The sequence below is a fragment of the Sinohyriopsis cumingii genome, chromosome 4 (assembly GCF_028554795.1).
Source record: "Sinohyriopsis cumingii isolate HCF-2022 chromosome 4, ASM2855479v2, whole genome shotgun sequence".
Classification (NCBI taxonomy): domain Eukaryota; kingdom Metazoa; phylum Mollusca; class Bivalvia; order Unionida; family Unionidae; genus Sinohyriopsis; species Sinohyriopsis cumingii.
This window is the reverse complement of record NC_142964.1, coordinates 101,586,772-101,611,509: the sequence shown is the minus strand read 5'-3', so window position 1 is coordinate 101,611,509 and position 24,738 is coordinate 101,586,772. Positions and strand designations below refer to the sequence as shown.

General features: G+C 33.6%; 1 protein-coding gene across 3 annotated transcripts in view; it reads right to left on the bottom strand.

The window, feature by feature from the left end:
• Positions 1-1,157: 1,157 nt before the first annotated feature.
• Positions 1,158-24,738, bottom strand: part of LOC149801784 (unconventional myosin-Ie-like) — a 149,003-nt gene continuing 125,422 nt past the window's right edge. For 2 of the 3 annotated variants that reach the window (XM_089956128.1, XM_089956129.1), the window contains exons 28-30: positions 17,766-17,789; positions 12,265-12,446; positions 1,158-10,753 (exon numbers count right to left, since the gene is read on the bottom strand). In XM_089956128.1, coding sequence (XP_089812254.1) covers positions 10,677-10,753; positions 12,265-12,446; positions 17,766-17,789 — 283 coding nt within the window. In that variant the 3' untranslated portion in view covers positions 1,158-10,676. The remainder of the gene's footprint in view (positions 10,754-12,264; positions 12,447-17,765; positions 17,790-24,738) is intronic. The other variant, XM_089956130.1, reaches the window with a different exon arrangement.

Here is a 24,738-nt window from a genome sequence, read left to right as displayed (position 1 = left end):
TCTTTGACATTTTTTTTAATCTAGTAGATTGTTTTTATTTTTGCCTTAAATGTGGATAGGAGGGTTGGAAACATTGGGTTTTTTAAATTCTGATCAACTCCAACCAGTTTTGCCAGATGCTTAAATATATAAAAACATTTTTGATTGGCTATTTTGCCAACACACAAATAGAAAATGTCTTTTTCTGTTTTATTTCTAATTCAACCCATGATTTTTGTGTCCTGGCCCCCTTTTTTCCAGGTCTCAAACTCCCCCTGCTTTTTGCAAATGATCATATGTATATGTGCTGTTCTGACAAGTCTGCTTTAGATGTACAGTAATACCTCGTGCATTCGCGTTTCTGGATTCGTGAATTCACAGTTCATGAAATTTTCATTGGTACCCTCTACGTACATGTACGTTTTCTTTATTTTATTGAATTGTACCCTTGTTATATGACTTCTGTGACATATGAAGTTTACCTAGTTTACCTTCCTGACAATGACAAAGAAAACGTCAGTCATTAAGTTTACAGTCCCATTCGTTACTTGGTTTTACCTTAGTGTGAGTGCAAAAGAAAACGGCAGCCAATGAATTAGTATTGGGGTAATATTAGTATACATGTACTGTACTGTAAATGCGCTAGTGTGGCAAATACCCATTAGGCGATACTGTACTCTATTTTTACGTCAACCATTTATTTCTCTTTTTAAGGGTAATGTATTAAGCTAACTTTTAAATGAAATTAAAGTGCTTTGGGAGCATGGTTTGGGTCATATTTAGGGTTTAAACCCTAGAAATAAGCATTTATTAGCATTTTTAGTGACTTGTACCAAACATTCGTGATTCCTCCTGATCTGCGACTGGTTCTGGAACCTAACCTCGCGAATGTTCGAGGCATTACTGTAGAACTAGGAAGTAAAAAATCCTGACACAATTTCTAGGCTCTGGAAGCACTAACATTTTGTCTACATTAGGCTGGTCCAAAAATTTGTTGGGGACTAGAGACGAGTAGAAGGTCTACATTTTATGGTTTCATTGCAGAGCGACATCGTTCCTTTTTTCCATAATACCACCCACTTCGATCTATCATGATCAAGCAATGGTGCTAGGAACACAGAAAAAAACGAGGGCATGTAGGAGTTAAAGCAATTTCATAATGAAATGGAAGATAAGACAAAGTTTGTATTCGTTTATTGCCCATGATACTAAGCAGTGAATCATAATTATGGAAAAATGATCGTAATGATTCAAACAAACAACAACATAGTTGAATATTAACCGGACAATGATTATGGTATAAGTATAAACATTCCGAGACATGTAAATAAGTTGGCCATAAAATATGTTCTACACAGGATAACAAAAAATGAAGATATATGAAAATTTATATTACTGCATGGAAATGGAATGTGATTAAAGTTCATACAAAAATATATTATTACATGCATTCATAACATGCCATTATAGCTGATATAACTTACATTTCAAATACCGTACAACTTAAGTTAAAATAAAAATCAAACAACATTCAGATCTTAAAATGTCATTGCTTTGTTCTGTAAAAAGAAAGTATTAAGGTTTCCACAAAATGTGGCAACTTGCTTTTACATTGTGTTCGACTAATGTAGATTTCTGCTTAAATCATGTGATACAGGAAATCCCAAGGTAGCCCGATACCAATAGCAATATTAATTAGGGCTGCAACCATTACCAAATTTAGGATTTGAGTACTGAATAACTGACTCGACATGGCAGTTTGTGATGGCACTATCTCAAGGCAGGTCTGACAGCATGCCTACCAGATAGTTATATGAAAAAATTTAAATTTTAATAACTGCAAACAGAGAACTGCACGTCAATTAGAAAAATTGTCACAAAAAAGAAATACTTCAGACCATCTCTAAGTTGACCAATGAGATTCCAGTATTTCATGCAGATCATTGCATCATGTTAATTAGCCAGTGCAACCCTGATTATATGTCATTTTAATGAAGGAAACCAGGTTGGCAGTATTTGTTGGTAGAAACATTAGCAGACTGTGCTATAAGAATGAAAAGGTCAAATATTTGACCTTGACAATAACATGACTTTTCTTAGGCCAGACATACTATGTAGGTTGCAAAATCATTTGCTTAAAGGTAGATGATTGTAGAAGCATCTTCCTTTGTGTTTCTAAAAGATAAAGAGTATTATATACAGATGTTAAATATACACAATGATTTAAAAAAACACAAATATGAAACACAGGGTTGTGGCAAGATAAATTTAACATAAATTTTAAGAAAATCATAATAACATTTCTTCCAATATTACAACAGGAAATGTCTCCTTTTGTAAAGTACCAGATTTGGACTCGAGTCCAAGATGTATCCAACTCGTATTTAATGCAGCACTAGTCTTACTATTATAGTAATAAAACAAACTTTAGACATATAGTAACATTAAACCAAAGTTTAAGTTCTACAGAAAGATATTTATGCCAGCAAAGTAATAATAATAATGTCTTGCCATCTTTAATTGTTAATATAACTAGGATCAGTCAGAACTATCGCAATCAAACAAATTTCATATAATAACCACGTCATCTAAAAAAAGTACCATATAACTTCAAAGATCAAAATAGGTCACTGTGACAGTTTGGACAACATTGGCATTTCTAGAATTTATACCTTTATATTTCATTTTCGACCCCTGCTACATTTTTGTGTATGCCATTATAAGAGCATTGTTCTTCATTTTCAGTGATATATACTCCCATGTACGTAACGATGTACGTAAAGGCCAGCTGCAAATGTCACAGAAGATCTGATAACCTGTATATACTCACTTATAAGTGGAGTACGATGGCAAACTTTGTTGTCTTAGACAATGCAAAGGTCGATTTAGGCAGTTTGTTAGGAGTAATCAGTATAGTTAACAACTCAGACTCTGGTCTGATGGCAGATTAGGTTGTATGGTGTTTACAGCTGGCCTGGACTTACAATCAAATATGCTTGGTAGTAAACTGCAACTAGTTAAATATGGGGTACTTGTTTGGTATTTTCAAGTATACACTGTAAAAAGGTAAATACTCTGGTGTCTTTTATCAGCTTTCACTGCAAGACCGTAAGACAAATTTCAAATCCAGTGATTTAACTTTTGGATTTTTTTATATATGTCATGCATTGTTAATTAAAATAACAAATTTCTATTAACACTTTCGAATGAAAATATTCAATAAACATTTGATAATTTCCAACCCATAGAAAAGGGGCTTTAACCTCTGACTTTAAGGACACATGTGTGATGTCAAAAGTTGAAATTGATGTAAATAATAGCTGCAGATGTTAAGTTCAATATTAGATTCAGTGACTTTAAGACCTTGTAATGCATACACTAACCTGATATTATCTGTAGAGAATTAGTTTACCATAAACCCAGATTTGCTCTTAAACCCCGCCAACATAAAATCCTAACCTCCCTAAAGTCATGCTCCATATAAGTATAATGTTATTTAGCTACATTTTTTTGAACATATTCTGAGCACTGAACAGATTAGTCCCAGATTTATTACTGCATGTGTAGGTATATGAGGCTTTATGCTATTCATCTTACTTCTAGACAAAAAGGAGAGCTTGAAATGAGTGGTACTTGAATGAGATTTTTGATTTTTTGGGGTAAGGTATGAACTGTTCTTGAAACATAAAGGCAATCCAAAACAAAAAAAAGTTAAAAAGACCAATATCCAAGACCTTTTTTCATAATCATAGTTCTGTATAAATTAAGATGGCTCCAAAATTCAAGTTACATTAATCAGAAGTGAATGCACAGTCTTCTCTTGACATTTTACAGAATATCAAGGTTGGCAAAAAAAAAATTAAGGAAGCATTATTAAGTAGGAAAAACACTATCATGATGCAGCTTCTTTGTCCCTTTCTTAACTTTTCACTTATGATGTGGTCAGTTATTTTGGACCCTGTTCTATGCATGTTATAGAGAGGTGTTCTATACTCCCTCATTATTATGCTGAACAGTGGAGCTATACAAGTGTACCATATTCTAAGGGAGAAAGTTCAGGCTGACTCTATAGGAAACCTGGACCCAGTAACAGTACCCAATTTTCATACATGTACCCTGATGAAATTCACTATCTGTGTAAAAGAAATATTTGGTATACCCTGCCCACGGTTAAATCCCACACAAATCCTAACATAATCTCACATGAACTGACCACATGCGCTAAGAGTTCCTTCACAATGCACAAGTCTCTGCAACATATTAAAGACGTGTTGCTGAAATCACAATGTTTATTTAACATCTTCCAAACTTTTAATAAGATTGAAATGTCATGCATTTGTCAGCCATTCTTTTAGCAAACTAACACAAATCACTATAGAGTTTTGTTTATGTGATGAACAGAATGGCAGCTGGAAGTTGTCTGGTTTGTATGAGCGTTACAGGAATGAAGAATATTAGGTATGTGTATTAATAAATACTACATGGAATACAATTATTTCTGTTATGTTATTTAACTGGTGTTACTTTTAATGATTTGAAAAAACAGCGCTACTGAAGCTCTTGCATTGATTCATTCCCTTAAAAGACTATTACAATTTGTTTGTATTTCTATAGGTGTCACTAGAAATAACTAACTGGTATCCATTTTGCTTTCATTCCAGTCTTATTTTCAATGTTCTTCTGTTAAACTTTTAAAAAGCATTATCGCACAGTTATTAAAAATGATATCAGAATACATTTTAAAGTAAGCAGATTGTGAAAAATAACTGATATAGCCTACCCACCAAGATCCTCTGCATGGGGGTGGGTGGGGGTATGTAAAATCCTGTATGACCCACAGGATATATATGTGAAAATATGATACATTTCCACAGTGTTGAGATCAACAATGATGAGGACTGCTACCATTGGTCTTTGAGAAATGCTAATAATGCCTGTGGTACATACAGGAAGAGTATGAATGGTATAAAGTTACTCATCGTATACTAAAACTAATGAGATGATGTGCATAGTTTAATATTTAAAAATGTAAATTTGTGACTTGTTCAATCATGTTTTTTCTGTCATGTACAAGTAAGTGACTTGTTCAATCATGGAAAAACTGCTTGCATGCCACCTTAGAAATTCAAAACAAACAAAATAAAAATAAAAATATTTGCTCTAATTAGAAAGTTTTCTGAACAAGTGAATTTTTGGTTTACCTTGTATTGTCTCTGTTCACCCTAAGTGTCAAAACAAGTGTTGCCTCTATCCATTATGGATAGGACTTAGTAGGAGATCTATTGGAAAAACCAGACTTTGCCACATGACTTATACTTGATTAACAAAAACTGTGAGATCAGAGAAAACTACTGTTGATATTTCTCGATCTTTGTATAAAAATATTTTTGAAAAACATTATGGACTTTCTTTGGCAAAATTTAGCCTTTTCATAGCTCTGTAACCTCTGTATTTGCAACCAAAGCCCATATCTTCATTTTAGCTCCCATTCATACAAATGGGAATCCGCATAAACAATGTCTTCACAGTTTAGTGAGAATGCCACTAGCAAACAGTTTCTACAATGTTTACATCAATGTCTGCTATCGGCAACAGACTTTACACACAGAATAAACCATTGTTTGTGCCTACTTCACTGATGTATGGTACTACTGCTGTAATTCAATATCCACATACTGGAATATCACTCATGGTATCTCCTTGATACTGTTAACACACACTTAATGATTGGTAGAGATCTGACATTCATATACAAAATTGTCCCAATCAATATTTACGGTATATGCATACAGATACAGGTTACATCTGACCAAAATTGTGTGGTCCCACATACAGTGTTAGATAACAATATTCATAAATACATAGTTACTTAACCACCCAGATTAAGTTAATTTTGTAGAAACCATTTTCCTGCTGAGGCACTGTGACAATGACCTATGAACATCGGAGCCCAAACTAGGTATGTTAGCTTATGAGAGATAAATCTACAATAGCAAACACAAATGATAAAGTTCATCTTGCATGTAAACAGAGAAGATCTTGATTTAAAAACAAAAAACAACAAAATAAAAACTATGGAAAGAATTTAAACAATTCCTAAGAACATTATCCACAATGTGGAGTAGTGACTGAAATAGACGCAAGAAATGTCTCGAGTCTTACTGCCACAAAAATCAAGACTTATCTGTTATTTATAATAAAGTAATACAACCCGCACTCCCTAAAGGTGGATCATACCATCTTGTGTTAAAAAAATATATTTACATAAACACACTGCAGATTTATCTCAGTTATCCAATTAAAACCATCCACAATGTCTAGATATCAAATTATTGTTCTGAAACCAAAAATAGATTGATAAATGGATGGACTGACATCACAGAATGATAGGTGGACATATAAACTTTTTTTTACTAAACACTAGGTGAAGTATTACACTTACAAAATAGGTTTCAAAAAAGGATTATTAAGTGAAAATTATCCCATGAATAGCACATATAATCATACCCTGTATTTAACTGTCCTTTAAAGGATAACTGAAATTTCTGAACATAAACCAGTTTTCTTCTAGTCACAATGACTTTGACCTTTGATCTTTCTACCCCTAAAATCAATAGGTATCTTCCTTACTTTGTGCAATCCATACAGTTAAGCAACTGATGATGATGAAGAACTCAAGCTATTGTGCAGAAACCATTTTTCTTTCTTCACAGAACTTGATCTTGAAGTTTTTGAAACTAAAATCAATAGGTTTATTCCTTATCCCAAGTGCATGCCATCACAAAGTCTGGTCCATGTATTTGGTTTAAAAACTCATGTTATTCTGTAGAAACCATTTTTCCTTCAGTTACAATGACCTTGATCTTTGACTTCATCCATAAAGTTCAGTAACTGTAGATGATGGGCAACTGTAGTTACCATGGTGACAAATGAACAACATCATAATATGCTCAGCCTCATGAGCATATACCATATGTACTCCTTTATAAGTTGAGTCAAACTGCAAACATCAAAGATCCTGATCTGCTCTAGCATAATGTACCTGCAGATCAAGGTGTAAGGTGTTTGTTCTACTAATTACTCCTGACAGACTGCACAGACCAGGATCTGCCGGTGCATTATGTGCTGGCAGATCTGAGTCTTTGCAGTTGGTCTCATCTTTTAAGCGAGTGCATACAGTACAAAGTAAGCATAAGCAGAGTTAATTTTCTTGAGCCAATTTCCTGGATCAGCTTAAGTATTTTGTCCTAGGTCATGTGAATATTACTGCAACTTGGACAGCTAATTAAATGCTGAAAGCTACAATTCCAAGGAAATGTGAACATTGAAATGTTCGATAAACTAGTATAAAATTCTGTAACCAAATTGAAATTCCTGTTACACAAAATTAAAATTTTCCATTAAAAAGTGCTCATTTAAGAGAAGCATGCCTATGTACAATTATCACTAGCATTATACAGAAAATACTTCCTTTATATTGAATAAAAACCTAAATGGATCAAGAATAAATGGAAAATAATGAACCAATGGACTAGTGAGGAAATCCTGAGACCATCAAATTTCATATTTTAAACAAAACACTCTGAATATTAACATTTTTATGTCCAATTATAAAACAGGTCATTCACCTGTGCAGTTGAACTGGTGTATAACAACCACTCAGGGAACATGTGGTCTGTATATATATATCGATAAATCTGTATCAAGCATGTGCCTAAACATGACCTATATACACAGATTATCTTTACATACATGTAATTACTCTATCAGGGTAGACTGTATATAGATGCTGTAAACTATTGAATACATTCTACATATTTTTGTTTATGAATATTTTGATTTTTTTAATGACCACAGATTTTCAGTCTATACAATAAAAGTTGATGGCTCTTCAGAAGAGATGGAGGGTCCCAGGTGGCCAAGTGGTCTAACCCTTGCCTTTACAGAACACTCACCCCTGTCCATGTAGGTTGGAGTCTCAGGCTCAGCTAACGTGGGTATGTGAAAAGCCAGTAGTTTCGTGTGGATCGTGGTTCTTTCCGGGTTCTTCTTTCCACCAGATATACTACTGCAACGTATAGCCTATCACATACTGAAAATTAGTGTCAAACCCACAACAACAACAACAATACAAGGGACATATTCTTTTCTGTAGTCTTTAACATAAATTTACCCTTTATTTGATGACCCTTCACAGATAGGACAGATTAAAAATAGACTCATACTTGAAACTTTTGCCCAACAATATTATGGGCAGACTTTAACATGTTTGGAAACTAAACCTTAAGCATGAGTTTGAGTCTAAACTTGTAAGGTCAAGGTCAATTCTTAATTTAATACAAAAATTGCATGCACAAACTCTTGCCCAAGAGCAGCTGTATGTTCCATGTAATAATTACTAGTGTACAACATTTTAAAAATGTGAAATTTATTCTTATTCAAGAGGGCCTGATATTACTCGCCAGGCCTGATATTAATAACCTGGCTAATGTTGGCAGTTGGCCAAAACTATTAGGGCTAGTAGGTAGAAACTTAAACGCTGTTAACTGAAAACAGCTGTTTTACAGCTTCTCTGTTTTTAATATCTTCATCCAGGAAAGTCAGAGCTGGTCTAATTCTGTTCAGAAGTCTGAGATAACAATGTGTTGATATTGTTTCTGTTCTGAGTAATGGTGACCAATTTCATGGTAAACGTCATCATTTGTGCAAACTTGAAAGCCATTTATGCCAGGAAGCTTTCTGTCAAATTTGATTAAATTATTTCGAGTAGTTTCTGAGAAGTCATTTAATGTTTCTCTGTTTTAAGTGCAAAGGCCACCATCTGTACACATCTGAAAGCCCATTGAGTGAAATTTGCTTTTTGTATGTTCAATAATGTCCTCCATATTTGATGGCAGATCACCATCATTCATATGATTTTAATTACTTCATGCTACGATGCTTTCTTTTGTTGTTGTTGTTGTTATCAAGTTTAACACTATCTTTCAGCACAAGACCGGCTATATATGGTGGCCAGTATAAATGGTGGAGGAAGAACCTGGGAAAACACAGAAAAGAACCACCAACCCATGAGAAGCTACTGGCAAGCTTTCTCACATACCCACATTAGCCAAACCCGAGACCTGAACCCTTGCAGACAGAGGTGAGATGGCAATGATCTGTAATGGTGATTGCTTTAGACCACTTGGCCACATGTATATTCAGTAATGTCATCGATGTTTGATGGCAGATCACTATCAATCATATGATTTTAATGGCTACATGCTAGGATGCTTTTTTTCATATTTGGTCAAATTCTGTGAAGCAGTATTTGAGAACTTGTTTAAAGGTTTTTGCTATTTTAGTGGCATCATTTGTAAATAATCTGGAATCTCTTCATGCCATGGTGCTTTCTGTCAAACTTGATCAAGTTCTGTCATACAGTTTTAGAGAAATCATTTAAAGTTTATTTTTTCAATTTAGTAAGAACCATATCTGATCACAGATTTACATCTTTGGTAAGAAGCTGAAAGTACTTCGTGTCAAGATGTTTTCTGTGTAAAAATATTTATATTCAGTCCAGTGGTTTCTGAGATAAACGTTTTAAGATTTTTTTTTCTTTATCTAGTAATAGTGGTCATATTTTTATGTCAAATTTGCATCATTTGTATACAAGAGTCCCTTGATGGGACTAACATTCTTCTGGCCAAAAAGAATTTTCTGGAATTAAAGATAAGACCATAACTTCAATGTAACTGCTGAGTAATCAAACCATCTCTGACATTCTTAAGCAATAACGAGATTTTCAAGATGGATTCTGTGGTGTCAAGTCTTATGTAGAAAACTATGTCGATATCACTTTCCATATAGGAGTAGCAATAACAAGATTTTCAAGACAGCTGCCATGGTGCGTATACTGGATGTCAGATTAGCACCAATTTCATTTAGGTCTAACTAAACATCACAAAGAAGTCTTTTACTGAAAACCTCAATGCTGATATGACCATTAGTAGTGATAACATGATTTTCAAAAATGGCCACCATCTTGGAGGTCAGTTTGCCATCATTTTCATTTAGGACAAACTAGACTAACAGAACATCTTATTTCAGTAAAAACTAAATGTTGGTATGAACATTCATTCAGATGGAGTAGTTACAAGATTAAAGGATGACCACTGTAGCAGCTGGATTTTGAAGATGACCACTATCAGCCATTACAGTATTAGATTTCCAAATGGCACCAACTAGACCAATAACAATAATATGCTTATAAAGTTGTATCATAATCCTCAAGTCATTTAGGAGACATGGTAACAAACTAGTGCTAATGTATGGACAACAAATAGGCTCTTCCAACAAACTGGGGTAAAAACTGAAAAATCTTCATCACTGGATGCTGGATGCCAAGTTTCATTTAAACTGATTTAGTGTTTTTGTTTTAAGATGTTGAAAACAGCAACTGTTTCACAGAAACATGACAAATGCCACTGGGCCAAACATAAACTCACTTTGCCATACAGCTTGGTCAAAAACTTAGTATATGTATTAAACAAATTTTAACATTTAAAAAGATTGTCTTAATTTCTGGATTGGATTTGAACAAATTTTCCCCATATTTTATACACTTGGATCATTAAAAAGTTCTGAAATTAATACACATAATGCATCAGTAAAACTTAACCACTGCATAGTGCAAGACTAAAACAGACAGGCAGGTGTCACATTTTCTCAACATAATTTGCAGGAAATAGTCCTTCTTTGCCTCGAAGCTTCCCAGACCACCAACCTGCTTGATCTGAAAATCAGAATGGAATTATTCAAAGAAATTATTGAAATAAGAAGGGTTAAAGTATGACTACCACTGAGGATCAAATCCAAGATATCCTGTACAAAAGTTGGGAACATGCCTCTACACTTAAAGGTCTATAACAGTTAAGACAGTCTTTAAAAGGTCTTACCTCAGCTAGAACATTTTCCTCCTAATATCTCCATATTTACTTCCTCAAACAGACACAACCAAGACACAGCCTTTACAAGTATTAAATTGTGCAGACAATGCAATGGAGGAGAAATGCAATTCCACCCCTAACCCTCACATACAAGAAACATCAATAGTTTTCAATCTTTAAAATATACAAGTTAGAATCTTTTGCTGTCAAAGTCATTGTGGGTGAAAATACCAAAAACTCAAGTAACCTCATTCAAAAGCATTGAAAATAGTTCTGTGATTTGAATGGAATTCCAACACATGTCAGAGTCACTGCAGGTGAATATACCAAAGAATCAAGTAAACTCATTCATAAGTTGGGTCTACAAATATTCCAATAATTTCTTGCCATGTGGTCTCCTCACTAGAAGCCACCTCTATTACAAAACTACCTTTTCACTACAGATTATAACTGAGGCCACCTTATTACATGCATGGCTGTACATGAAATCTACAAAACAGTGTGCTTAATGGTATTAAACATTACAATAGGGTGCTAAATACTGTAAAACTTCATTACCATGAGAGTGTTTTATGATGTATAAGCTTGTTACAATAGGTGCCAAAATGGAGTAAAAACTTGTTAAATCAGGTGCTTACTGGAGTAAAACCTCAGTAAATCCGGTGCTTACTGGAGTAAAACCTCATTAAAAAGGGTGCTTACTGGAGTAAAACCTCATTAAAAAGGGTGATGACGAGTAAAACCTTATTAAAAAGCATTGCTAATGGAGTAAAACTTCATTAAATAGGGTGCTTACTGGAGTAAAACTGCATTAAAAAGGGTGATTACTGGAGTAAAACCTCATTAAACTGGGTGATTACTGGAGTAAAATCTCATTAAATAGGATGCTTATTGGAGTAAAACCTCATCAGAATACATATTTAATATTTCAAAGCCTCATTATAATTGGGTAAAAAAAACTTCATGGCATAAAAATTCATTAAATTAGGTATTTAATGATGTAACATCATATTATAATAGGATGTTTAATGGTGTAAAATGTCATCACAATTTAGTGTTTACTGGTATAAAAGCTCATTACAAAAGAGTGCTCAATGTTGTCAAAATTCCTTATATCAGGGTATTTAATGGTACAAAACCTCATTACAAGTTATTGTGTTTATTGGTGTAAAACTCCATTACAATAGGATGTTGCACCTCATTAAAACTGGTTCTCATCAGCTAAAATTAAAACAAAATGAAATATGGACATGCATCAATAAAACTAAAATTAATCATATCAGGGTGGTCCCACAGCGAGAAAACAATGTATCATTATACAAAATGTCAAAATATACTACAAAATTGGTCAACTAACCTTCTTTGATGATCTGTATGATGTCTCCTTCATTAAAACTGAGTTCGTCAGTATCCTGTGCATCATACGCATACAGACAGCGACATTCGGGTAACAATGGTTTGGGTTTGGGAGCATTCATGGGTTTGGGGTGACCTGCACCTGGTTTGGGTTTGAACATACTATGACGATTCCGCTGTACGCTGAAAAATACACAATGACAATATTGTCTACGTTTTCTGTTAAATATATGGAGCCTCAAACTTTTGTGACAAAACTAAGGACAATGTGCATATCTTTCAGGCATCTGCTAAAAGAATAATTAAAATAAAACAAAGATAAAAAGTGCTTCTTCTAATGTAATGAAAAAATACATTAAGTACCACTTACTTACAAGTCAAGTCCAGTTGTAAACTGCAAAGACCCAGATCTGCCTTTGCATAATGTGCAGACTGTTAGGAGTAATCAGTACAACATACAGCATAGACCCAGATCTACCTTTACATAATGTGCAGTCTGTTAGTAGTAATCAGTACAACATATAGCACAGACCCTGATCTGCAGGCACAATATGCTACAGCAGATCAGGAGCTTTGTTGTTTGCAATTTGATTTGACTTACAAGCTAATACATTCTGTACTTAACAAAAGAGAGCATGTTTGGTATAATTATATGGTTTTCAAAAGATGGCTATTTTACATATGATGATGTCATATCTAAACTCGAAGTATTCTTATTTTGCATTTCACTGAGATAAGGTTGATTAAATCATGAAGATTCACGCATAAGTAATGAAACAAAATCACTGAACATGTGCCTGTGTCCTTTAAAATACCATGTCCACACTGATAATGACAATTCACATTTTTAGCATTTTCTGTCATAAATAGCCTACCAAAAACCTTTGCCTGTAATATATATAATTATAATTATGACCCTGACTTTAATATATTGCCCTACTATTGAACTGTTACTAGCAAGACAAGAATAATAAACTTGTAAATGAAACAAGAGTCCCTCAAAAGGATTTATCCTCTACTGGCTGAAAAGAATGTCCGGGAATCAAGATAAAACCATTTCTTCATTTGAACTGCTGAGTGCTGAAACAGTCTCTGATAATCAGCAACAACAATATTTTCAAATGGCCACTGTGACAAATATATTGGAAGTAATCTGCACGATTTTAATTTAGGACCAATTAATGCTCATTAGATGTTTCGGCTACGTGAAAACCCAAGCCAATATGAGCATCCATTCAGGATGGATAGCAATACAGTAACAAGATCTTCAAGATGGCCATCATGGCAGCCATATTGGATGCAAGTTAGGTACCTTTTTCATTTAGGACCAAATAGACACCATGAAAAGTATTTTGTGAAAACCTTATGTCAATATGGCCATCCATTCAACAGAAGTAGTGATAACAAGATTTTCAAAATGATTATCAGTTTGGCTGCAATTTCACTTAGAACAAACCAAATATCATTAGAAGTCTTTTGGTCAAAACCCAACTGTGACCATATTGGAGGTCAGATTGGCAAGATTTTTATTCAGCACCAAATAGACATGACAAGAAGTCTTTAGTGAAGAACCCATGATGATATGAACATATGATCAGATGGAGAATTTGATAAGATTTTCAAAATGGCAGATTTAGCTGACATAACTTGTCTAAGTCGCTTCACTTTGTTTTAAGACCAAATAAACCTTGAGACGAATGTTGGTGTAAAATTTCATGGCAAAACTCCTAGTACTTTAAGAGATGTAGTAACAACAGCTTTGTGCTAACAGACAACAGGCCATATCATAAGACTGCATGGAGCTAATTAAGTTTTTATCAATATTATTATTATTCATTATATATATAATTGGAAGCTTAAATAACATGATCATAACATGATCTAACAACAACAAAAAATAGGTACTGTAAATACTTGTGGATAAGTCAAATCCAACTGTAGACAACACGGACCCAGATAGTCACATAATGTTTCAGCAGACAACACTGACCCAGATAGTCATATAATGTTTCAGCAGACAACACTGACCCAGCTAGAGTTACACAATGTTCCAGCAGACAACACTGACCCAGCTAGAGTCACATAATGTTCCAGCAGATCTTGTTTACAAGGTCTGTTAGGATTAATCCATAGAACAAACAACACAGACCCTGATCTGCTGGTGCATTATTGTATGGCAGATAAAGGTCGACATTGTTGGCAGTTGAATCAGACTTGTGCATGAAAATGTAGTGTAGACTCCATGAACACTTAAGTTTATATGGTATATGTGATATCCACTCTCACTACTAGTTTATATGGTATATAATATGTTTTATCCACTCTTATTATTAGTTTATATGGTATATACTATGTGATATCCACTCTCACTATTAGTTTATCTGGTATATACTATGTGATAACCACTCTCACAATTAGTTTATATGGAATATACTATGTGATATCCACTCTCACTATTAGTTTATATGGTATATACTATGTGATATCCACTCTTGCTATTAGTTTATATGGTATATACTATGTGATAACCACTCTCACAATTAGTTAATATGGTGTATGTGATATCCATTCTCACTGTTTATATGGTATACACTATGTGATATCCACTCTCACTATCAGTTTATATGGTATATACTATGTGATATCCACTCTCACTATTAGTTTATATGGTATATACTATGTGATATCCACTCTCACTATTAGTTTATATGGTATATGCTATGTGATATCCACTCTTGCTATTAGTTTATATAGTATATACTATGTGATATCCACTCTCACTATTAGTTTATATGGTATATACTATGTGATATCCACTCTAGCTATTAGTTTATATGGTATATGTGATATCCACTCTCACAATTAGTTTATATGGTATATACTATGTGATATTCACTATCACAAAAAATAGGTTTCTGAATATTTACTTTGATATGGAGGTTATCATTTTTCAATGCATCCTGGAAACATTTCAATACAAACAAATGCATAAGAAAACTAAGTTATCCCAGAACTTGTATTATTTTTTAAAATATCTCATGATTTTATTATTGTTAGTATGAAAAACAACAGGTCGTACATTTTGTATTTTTGCCACCAAATCTTTAAACTTGATGGAACTATTAGCTGAATGGAAGAAGAAATCAGATACTACTGAAAGCTAAACCAATGCCATTCAGGTACTGTAATCATTAAATATTTGGAACACAAATTTTGAATTTGGTCTAAAGAAAGATTGATTTTCAACAACTTATAGTTCAGATGTGAATCAGTTTAAGGTTGTTCATTTTTACAAGATACTGTAAAAACTTTACAAGGCCTTTTAAGTATGGGTTGGTGTTGCCATCTGTACGTTTTAAGTCTGGGTTGGAGTTGCTGTTAGTAAGTTTTAAGTCTGGGTTGGAGTTGCTGTTAGTAAGTTTTAAGTTGGGGTTGGAGTTGCCATTTATACCAATTTTGTCCTTACCATGTACACTTCCATACTTCCAAATGCAAACTGTACAGACCCAGATCTACCATCACACAATGCACTGGCATATCTGGGTCTATGCAGTTTGTTAAGAATAATCAATAAAACAAACAACATAGACCCTGATCTGCTGGTGCATTATCTGACAGCAGATTAGGGTTTATATTGTTTTCAGTTGACTCTACTTGAAAGCAAATATATATGATACCTAATTTAGTAATCATGTCACCAGCTGAAAAATAATATAATGAAAACACTGCAATTCTGTAAACCTTTTTCACTCAAGTGTGCATTAACATACATTACTTAACATAAATAAGACCAAGGTGCCTGCCTTGTAACTCTCTGTAAATTGAGGGGTGGGGTTTTTAATTGGAACAAGCTTTCACTAATAACATTTTGCAATAATTTTGTACAAGTGGGATGTGTGTGTGTGTGTGTGTTTGTGTGTATATATATTATAAAATAAGCAACACTAACACATCAAATGTGTAACCCACACTTGCTTATAAAAGGGCTAAAAATCTTAAAGATTTCCTAATTAATTCTACAAGTATGTGCAGATTTGCATATATAAACTCTGGCATGTACACAAGAATTCCTTCAATGCTACATACTGCTTGCTCTGCCAAGACATATTCCAACTATGAAGCAAAGTCACTTAAGTGCAAAAGTAGGTCACTGTGATTTCCTTGTGCCTGTGATGAGAAGTACCTAGCACATGACTAATATCAGAGAAACTGGGCATAATGAAAAAACCTTGATTTTGATGCTCATGCCAACAACATCATTGGAAGAGTGATACTCACATCTTGCCTGAGCTTCGCAGGCAAGACAAATTTAACTGCATATTTCCTTCTATATAGAACACTCATACTTGACCACAAAAGATTTGTTTTCACAATGAATACTCTCATAATTAAAAATCTGTTTCTAGCAAAAAATTCTGAAAGAAAAGTTAACCTTTTTACTTGAGTTAGGGACTGCTGTAAATACATGCATCAAACAAAACAAAAAATTCAACATCCACATATTTCAATGTATTTAACAATCTTATTTGACAAGTGTAAGCCATATATAAATATTCATTTAATATTTATAACAATACAGTTATTTCTACATTTTGTATTAAAAGAAAACAGAATCAGAGTGCTAACATAGTTAAATTGCAAGAAATAGCAACCCATAGATTAGCCATTTCCAAAAGAGAAAAAGAAATAAAAGAAAAAAGCTTGCAGTCCTGATATTAACAGCATGGCAGTTTTAGGTAGATTAGAGACACAAAGCCAGTTAATAAAGGAAATATGTCAAGGATTTATCATTTCATACTGACAAGTCTCACAGTTTAAAATGTATCAATTTCACATTTTAGCATCTAAATGATTGATATGCTGACACTGTAAATTGTATCAATTTCAAAATTCAGCATCTAAATGACTCACATACTGACACTATAAAATATATCAATTTCAAAATTTAGCATCTAAATGATTGATATGCTGACACTATAAAATATATCAATTTCAAAAATTACATCTACATAAATGACATGCTGAAACTGTAAAATATATCAATTTCAAGATACTGACATACTGACATTATAAAATAATCAATTTCACAATTCAGCATCTAAATTCATGTAACTGTCATGTTTAATCCAATATAATGTTCTGGCTATTGGCTGTTTAAGAAAACTGAATTGATACTGCAACAAAAATATGGATTAAGAAAGTGATATAGAAATTTTAAGATAAACATTAAGTCCAAATTTAAACACAATGCAGCATGTCTTTCATAATATTTAATTAATTTCAATCGCAAAATAGTTTGATTATGATGCAAGACTGATGAGTTTGAATATTTCTAAAACATTAATTGAAAAACTGGATTCCAGTCTAATGCAGAGGTGTTCACATGGCATACAAAGCAAACATTAAACCAGTGAACACTAAACATAACACCAGGGTCAACAAAAACAATTATGGTAGAGTGAATTTTTTAAAAGAAGCAAATAAATCTAGTTCTTAACTTACTCTTCTTGTTTTTTACGAGCACTCCTTGAAGATTAGAGAGTAGAATAAATAAATATATAAAAAGATGATATATTATCACATGAAGAAACAAACATTTGTAAAACTGAAACAAGTAAACGTTATAAAAGCTGGATACTACAGCTTCTCACAATACACTTCAATAGCACATTACTTTAAAACTGGATTTAAACAGATTAAAGGAAAATGAACTCTTATTTGCATATGTGCCATGAAAGATTCTACTAAGTGAAGGGAAATATATACAAAACTTTCAACCAAATCCACTTAGCAGTTTGCAAGACATGGCTGATTACTTTCACATCAGTAGTCCACCTTCAAAAGTCACCATGATGGACAACATTTTGATGCCAATAAACTGGGCTATGGATGTGCTGTTGCCATAGAGTTAATTTTAAAACTATTAAAAAAATAACACAGAACAATGATGTTAAACTATAAAGTAAATAACTAAGACAAATTCAGATCATGGTAATACAGTAAAACCTGTCCTAACAGTCACCGGTGCATAGCAGTCACCTGGTCACAACAGCCATTCTAATTTTTCTCTGTCAAATTTCATTTAAAAATGTCCTGTGTGGAACGGTGACCTGCCTTCTATGGTCAGCAACCAGGTGTCTACTAACCAAGGTGGTTGCTCCCTGCCTTAGCTGGTATCAACAGTGACCGCTCTAAGTAAGCCAAAAACATTTGTTTGATAAGCAAGGCATTGTTTATATGAAGGAATATCAGATGAATTCATGTGTAAACATTTCTTACTGTACTCCAGTCACACAGACTAACTCAAAGATGTCAATGTACTTTTTCAAATTTAATTAAATTATATCCAAAACTTAATGCAAATGGCCTAACAACAACATATCTCTGAGTCACTTTCAAGTGAATGTCATCTTGTTGCATAACTGGAGTTGACCTAACACTGTATAGACAACTACTGCTTTCATAGGTGAAGAACTCCAAATCTGTTAACATCCTGTGCATCAAGTGTGTTTGTGTGTGTGTGATTTGGATTTTTAACATAGATTTAAAAAAATTCAGTCATATTGCTACGATGTCTGCAGTGTGACAGTTTATAGTGATGTCTAGCACTGAGCCATCATGCCGCAGACATGTAGCATGATGTCCCACCCAGTCACATTATCCTGACACCAGGCTGACCAGTCCTAACACTAACCTCTTAATGCTGAGCGACTAGCAAGGCAGCTGTTAGTACCATTTTTGTAAGTCTTTGGTATGACTCGGCCGGGGATCAAACCCACGACCTCCTGCATCCGAGGCGGACACTCTAACCTCTAAGCCACCGGAGCGGTCCCTGTGCATGAAGAATGTAATTGATTGTGGAAAGGTCCTCAAGCACAAAACTGTACATATTTTCACATTTTACATTCAATAAAATCAGTCTGTCACAAACAGTTCATATCCTTAATTTTAAAAATATCCTTTGTGTGTTAATGGATGTTAGATGATTAGTCACTGAAAAGATAACTCTACAATCAGTAGAAGATGAAGAAGGTAACTTTGTGAATTATGGCAATGTAAAATGCATAAAGAAGTGCAGTTCTGAACTTGATTCTCTCTCATATAACCTGACTCCCTTGTAGCAATAGGTAGAAAACATACATTGTGATTTCAATTAAAGGTTCCAAGGATGCTGAGGATTTTTATTCTAAATACCCTTGATACTTTAATTAAATATGAAATCAAAATGAGCTGATGATACTTTAATTAAATATGAAATCAAAATGATGCTTAATGAGCTATTGTACATTTATATACATTGTAGCAGAACTACTTTTTTCATTTGCAGAGATTGACAAATCCAGTTGCTCAACTCCTGAGGCAAGCTCAAATTTGGCTCAGACAAACTCCAAACTGGAAGCATTTTGCGAGTCAAACTTTTGCTTTGATTTAGAGAATTTACTATTGTAAATGACTACAACATAATTATTCTTGTCAATTTTGTAATTGGTAATAAAAAAGTGGCAAACGTAGAATGATTTGTTACTGTTGATGATCTGTTACTGTTGCACTGTACAATGCTATAAAATGTACAAAATGTTCCAGTCATCACAGATTAATGACTATTCATGGTTAGATTGTAGTTACTGGTTGTTTAATTTTACTATTTATCTTCATGAGGTTTGTTGGAAGATCCAACCTGCAAAATATAGATCCTAATGAGCATTTCTTAGAAATAATGCTTGACATACAGGTAAACTGTCTAAAATTCAGTATCATGCATTGGGGTGGGGGTGGTAGGAGGAATCAGCTGCTGTACTTTTTTCCTAGTCTCTTGTAAAAAAAACCATTGGTGTTTTTTCTTGGGAGATGAAAATTCTTTTCATTTTATAGCTGTCCAATTAGTATGGTGTATGTTCACTAAGTCTAGCGGACATTTACTCAATCTAATGGAAATCAGTCATATATCTTTTTGCAGCCATAGTTATTTTTCTGGCTCCCTTCATTGATTTGATTGCATTCACGCTGTGAGTTGAAACACTAAACAGATGGGACATAACCCTGATGCCATAAACCCAACTCTGGAAGGTGTCAATTTTTTAACTTTACCTGTACAAAATATACCAAAGTAACAATGCCTATTGTATTTATCAGGGGCATAGCAAGGGATCTAAACAGATGAATGTGCACAATGTAGACAAAAATACAAGGTTTTAGATATCATCCCACCCCATGTCCACGACACAGCATACATCAGAAAAATTGCCTAGCTACAACATACATCCCAGCTAATTAACTACATATACATGCAACTGTTAGCATATACACAGCTAGAAATTTACACTGTTCTGCTTCACAAACTGTTAGCATATACACAGCTAGAAATTTACACTGTTCTGCTTCACAAACTGTTAGCATATACACAGCTAGAAATTTACACTGTTCTGCTTCACAAACTGTTAGCATATACACAGCTAGAAATTTACACTGTTCTGCTTCACATGGTAACTTCAATGTTCTTTCTCAGTAAATGATATTTCATAAAAGCGTGCTTTCTGCACAGGTTATTAGTATGCTTTAGTTTGCCCTTAATGTCCTTACCATTTCCAAAGCCCACTTCAAACAAATAATTAAAAGTACCATGCAAATAAAAGTATAAAAAGCTCAATCATACGTTCATCAGCTTTATCCAAAGACTGAGAAATGACATTGATTATTTGAGAGTATGAAAATTTTTGAATGCATGTAATTCAACTACATTCTACAGAAGGTTGTGCATTAGCATCATGTCAACAATAAAGAGATTTGCAAAAAAAAGATTTACTTTGCTCATAACTTTGTTAAGTGATTATCGGGAAATAGATTATTTGGAATTTTATTTGCATAATCTACCATCAAGCACTGAAGTGTGACATTCTTACTCCGAAGTCAGACACTATGCTCGTTAACAACAGTCACGTCAGTCAGGTGTCTTGCTTCCATGTATTTTTCAGCAATGATATCAAAAGAAACATTAATTTCTGAATGAAAACGTTTCCTGTTCTCACTTAAAATAATGAGAAATCAGTTTGTGAAAAATGATTTTTGGACTTCTAATACAGATTGAGAAGTTTTATTAAATGCCAAAATGTGAGTGAGAGAGATTATTAATCAAAACTTTCTACTGATGTGACCGTCTTACTTTGAAGTCAGCTGCATTGCTTGTTAATAATTAACTTGTAATATATAATAAGAAGCAGAATGAGGTTATAAGTTGTTTTACTTTTGAGAAAAAATGGTTTCTAGCAGTATATCAAACAAGCTGTATAAAATTATATTTTTCTCATTAATCTTTAAGTGCAGCACAAAGATTAGAAGTCTGTTTCAGCACCACCTAGTGATGACATGTTTCATGAAAGCTCTACAACAATACAAGCTTTCTTTTTTTAATGCATATTCCAGATCTTTGAGTTTATTATAAGCAAAAATGAGAGTGAGGGATTAATAATAATAACTTTCTATCAACATTGCCAGTAGCTTTATTCATTAACTCAGTAAATGACATTGATCATTAGAGAATATGCAATTTGAAATGTGTTTCAATTATCATTATTTCTGAATTCATATACTGACAAAATTTAGAAATTAAACTGTGATACTATTCTTTATTCAGAAGCAAAAAATAAGTAAAAATTGCTGCATAACAATGATTTTTGTATTTATAAAAGAATTTATGTAACTAATTGGGTTATTAACCTGCCATTATTGTCCTTCTCTTATTTTCTTATTATTTGGTTGTATAGTCCAACTTGGTTATAATTAACACAGATGAACCAAATGCTTCAACATTTTTAATAGCCAAAGTTAAAAGAGCCAGCTTTGCTGCAAAATATCAAAAAGAAAACACTGACAATATTTGTGATGACTTGACAATTGATATAAAAGGTTCAGAATAAAATAATTGGAACTTACAATGTTTGAAGCCAAAACCTACTACCTACAATTCAGTGAAGATAAGTTCTACCTGGGATGCATGTTTAAAGTCATTACAGATATGGAGCCACATATCAATCCAATCAATGCAATTAGAGATAGATTTTATAACCTTAGCAAACACGTCTTAGTGATTTCCAGTGATATACAAGGCATTATTGATAGACAGCTCAAGACTATTATTGTTCAGCAAGTACAAGTGTATCTAACACACACAGTTATTTCACAACTAAGTGTTTTGCATAAAAGTAGCCATTTCCATTCAGTGTCACAAGATGATGATGATGATGATGATGATGATGATATGATATGAAATGATGATGTACAGGAAATTAACTGCAACATAAATTTTTTTCTTCTATCAGCACTTTATGACTAATAGCTAATCATTATTTCTGTGCTGTGTACAGGCGTATCTTAAGGCATTTAACACTGGATTATTATTGCTTTTAATTCTACTTTGGAGTCCATAAATTGTTCAAGTCACATGAAACTTACATCTGGTTCCTAACAATTTAACACTGTCTGGGTGATTATGGATAAAAATTCAGTAATTTCATGTTGTTGCCTTAATTGCCAAACAGTGTATAAATACACATGTTGTACATGTTCTCTAGGTATAAAATGTTTTGTATGTATCCATGACAACTTAAATAGTGTAACTGTGTCAAAATGTGTGTGTGTGATTTGGATCTTTAACACAGCTTTAACAATTTTTCAGTCCCATCACTATGATGTCTGTAGTGTATAAGTTTATAGTGATGCCTAGCACTGGGGCATCATGCCGCAGATATGCAGCATCGTGTCCTACCCAGTCAAATTATCCTGACACCAGGCTGACCAGTCCTAAAACTAACCTCTTAATGATCAGCGCCAATTGAGGCAGCTGCTAGGAACATTTCTTTTATGTCTTTGGAATGACTCGGCTGGGATCCAAAACCACAATCTCGCGCATCCAAGGTGGATGCTCTAACCACTCAGGCCAATGGAGAGGTCGTGTCAAAATATAACAAGTTACTTAAGTAACTAAACTGATAATAAAATATATCTACTTGACAGTCTAGAACAGTTTTGCAGTACATGTCAAAGTAGATTGAAATAATATACTGTACAAAATAAATTTTATGCGCATCAACTGAAAATAACACATACAAGTTTAACTCTTACCAAAAATAACTATGTCCATTATGCCCTTACATTTAATAAATTTATGACCAAACTAGTAATCATAAGTATATTATTTCAAGTCGTTGCCAAAAGAATACAGCATCATGTGCTTAGTAGAATCTGCATGAAAACATCAGGGATATATGTGCATACTGGTACTATACAGTGGCTGGAATAAAGTTTGTATTTTGGATAGTGTAATGTATATTTCATTATGTGGGAATCTGTTAAGCTAGCAATATAAAAGTGACTATGGGAAAAACACCTGCCCACCACACAAAAATCAAAGTATTTCTCATATTCAGTGGAACTAATAGCTGAATTTACAGTCCATGAAATAATGCCACATATTATTTAAACATTTTCTTTCTTCTCATATGAACCCATTAATACTTCCAAGGGATTTATTTTTCTTTTTGTTTAAAAGCAGAATCTCTCCCTTACGGTTATTAAAATCACTATCATTAAACTTTATATACTTCTGCTGTTGGTGGTGTTTTGGAGTTAAATGTCACTTCTCCAAGCAAGATAGGCTATACATGGCAGCCAGTATAACTGATGGAGGAAGAACCTGGGAAAACCACGGTAAGAACCACTGACCCACGGGAAGCTACTGGTAGCTTTAACACATGCCCACACTGGCCAAGCCCGAGACTTGAACCCACACCAACAGGGTGGTTGGTAAAGGTGAGCAATTTATATCATTTGGCCACCCGGGGCCTCAAACTTTATATATTTTGTGAAGCACCTAAATATTTTCAAAGGATTCTTTGCTTGGAAATGTGTAAATGCATTTTAGACCGTGACTTTTTGAATCTTAAATGGCATTCTGTGCTGTCTTCTCTAGCTGAACTGACAGGTACATTCCACGTTATATATTGGACGTCCACAACCATAATATCCAGTTTATGATGGACACTACTGTAGATGGATTAATTTCCACTGTGGAAAACATGTCTTTTCCAAAAACCATGATGTGTACATTGTACATCCCTTATAAAGATTTAAAACCATTTGATAAGTGCAACATGGTTCTGCTTGATTAAAACATTTGTAAAATTATTAAACTGAAAGCTTCCTTAAATAGCTCCTCTAATCTGGCCTATCTGCAAACTGGTGCAATATTTTAATTCCAATAAGGCTGTTCTAATACTAATCAAACCTATGTATACTGACCACCTGCATTAAAACAGCCAACATTTTTGGTCCAACAGTGTCTGGTTTAAAGAAGTTTTTCATACATGTAAAATAACAATTCAAAATCAGCACAGTATTCCAGAATTCGAAAACTTGTAAATCTGCAAACATATACATATGAACATCAATGTAACAAAGCACACTTCATGTCACAACAACC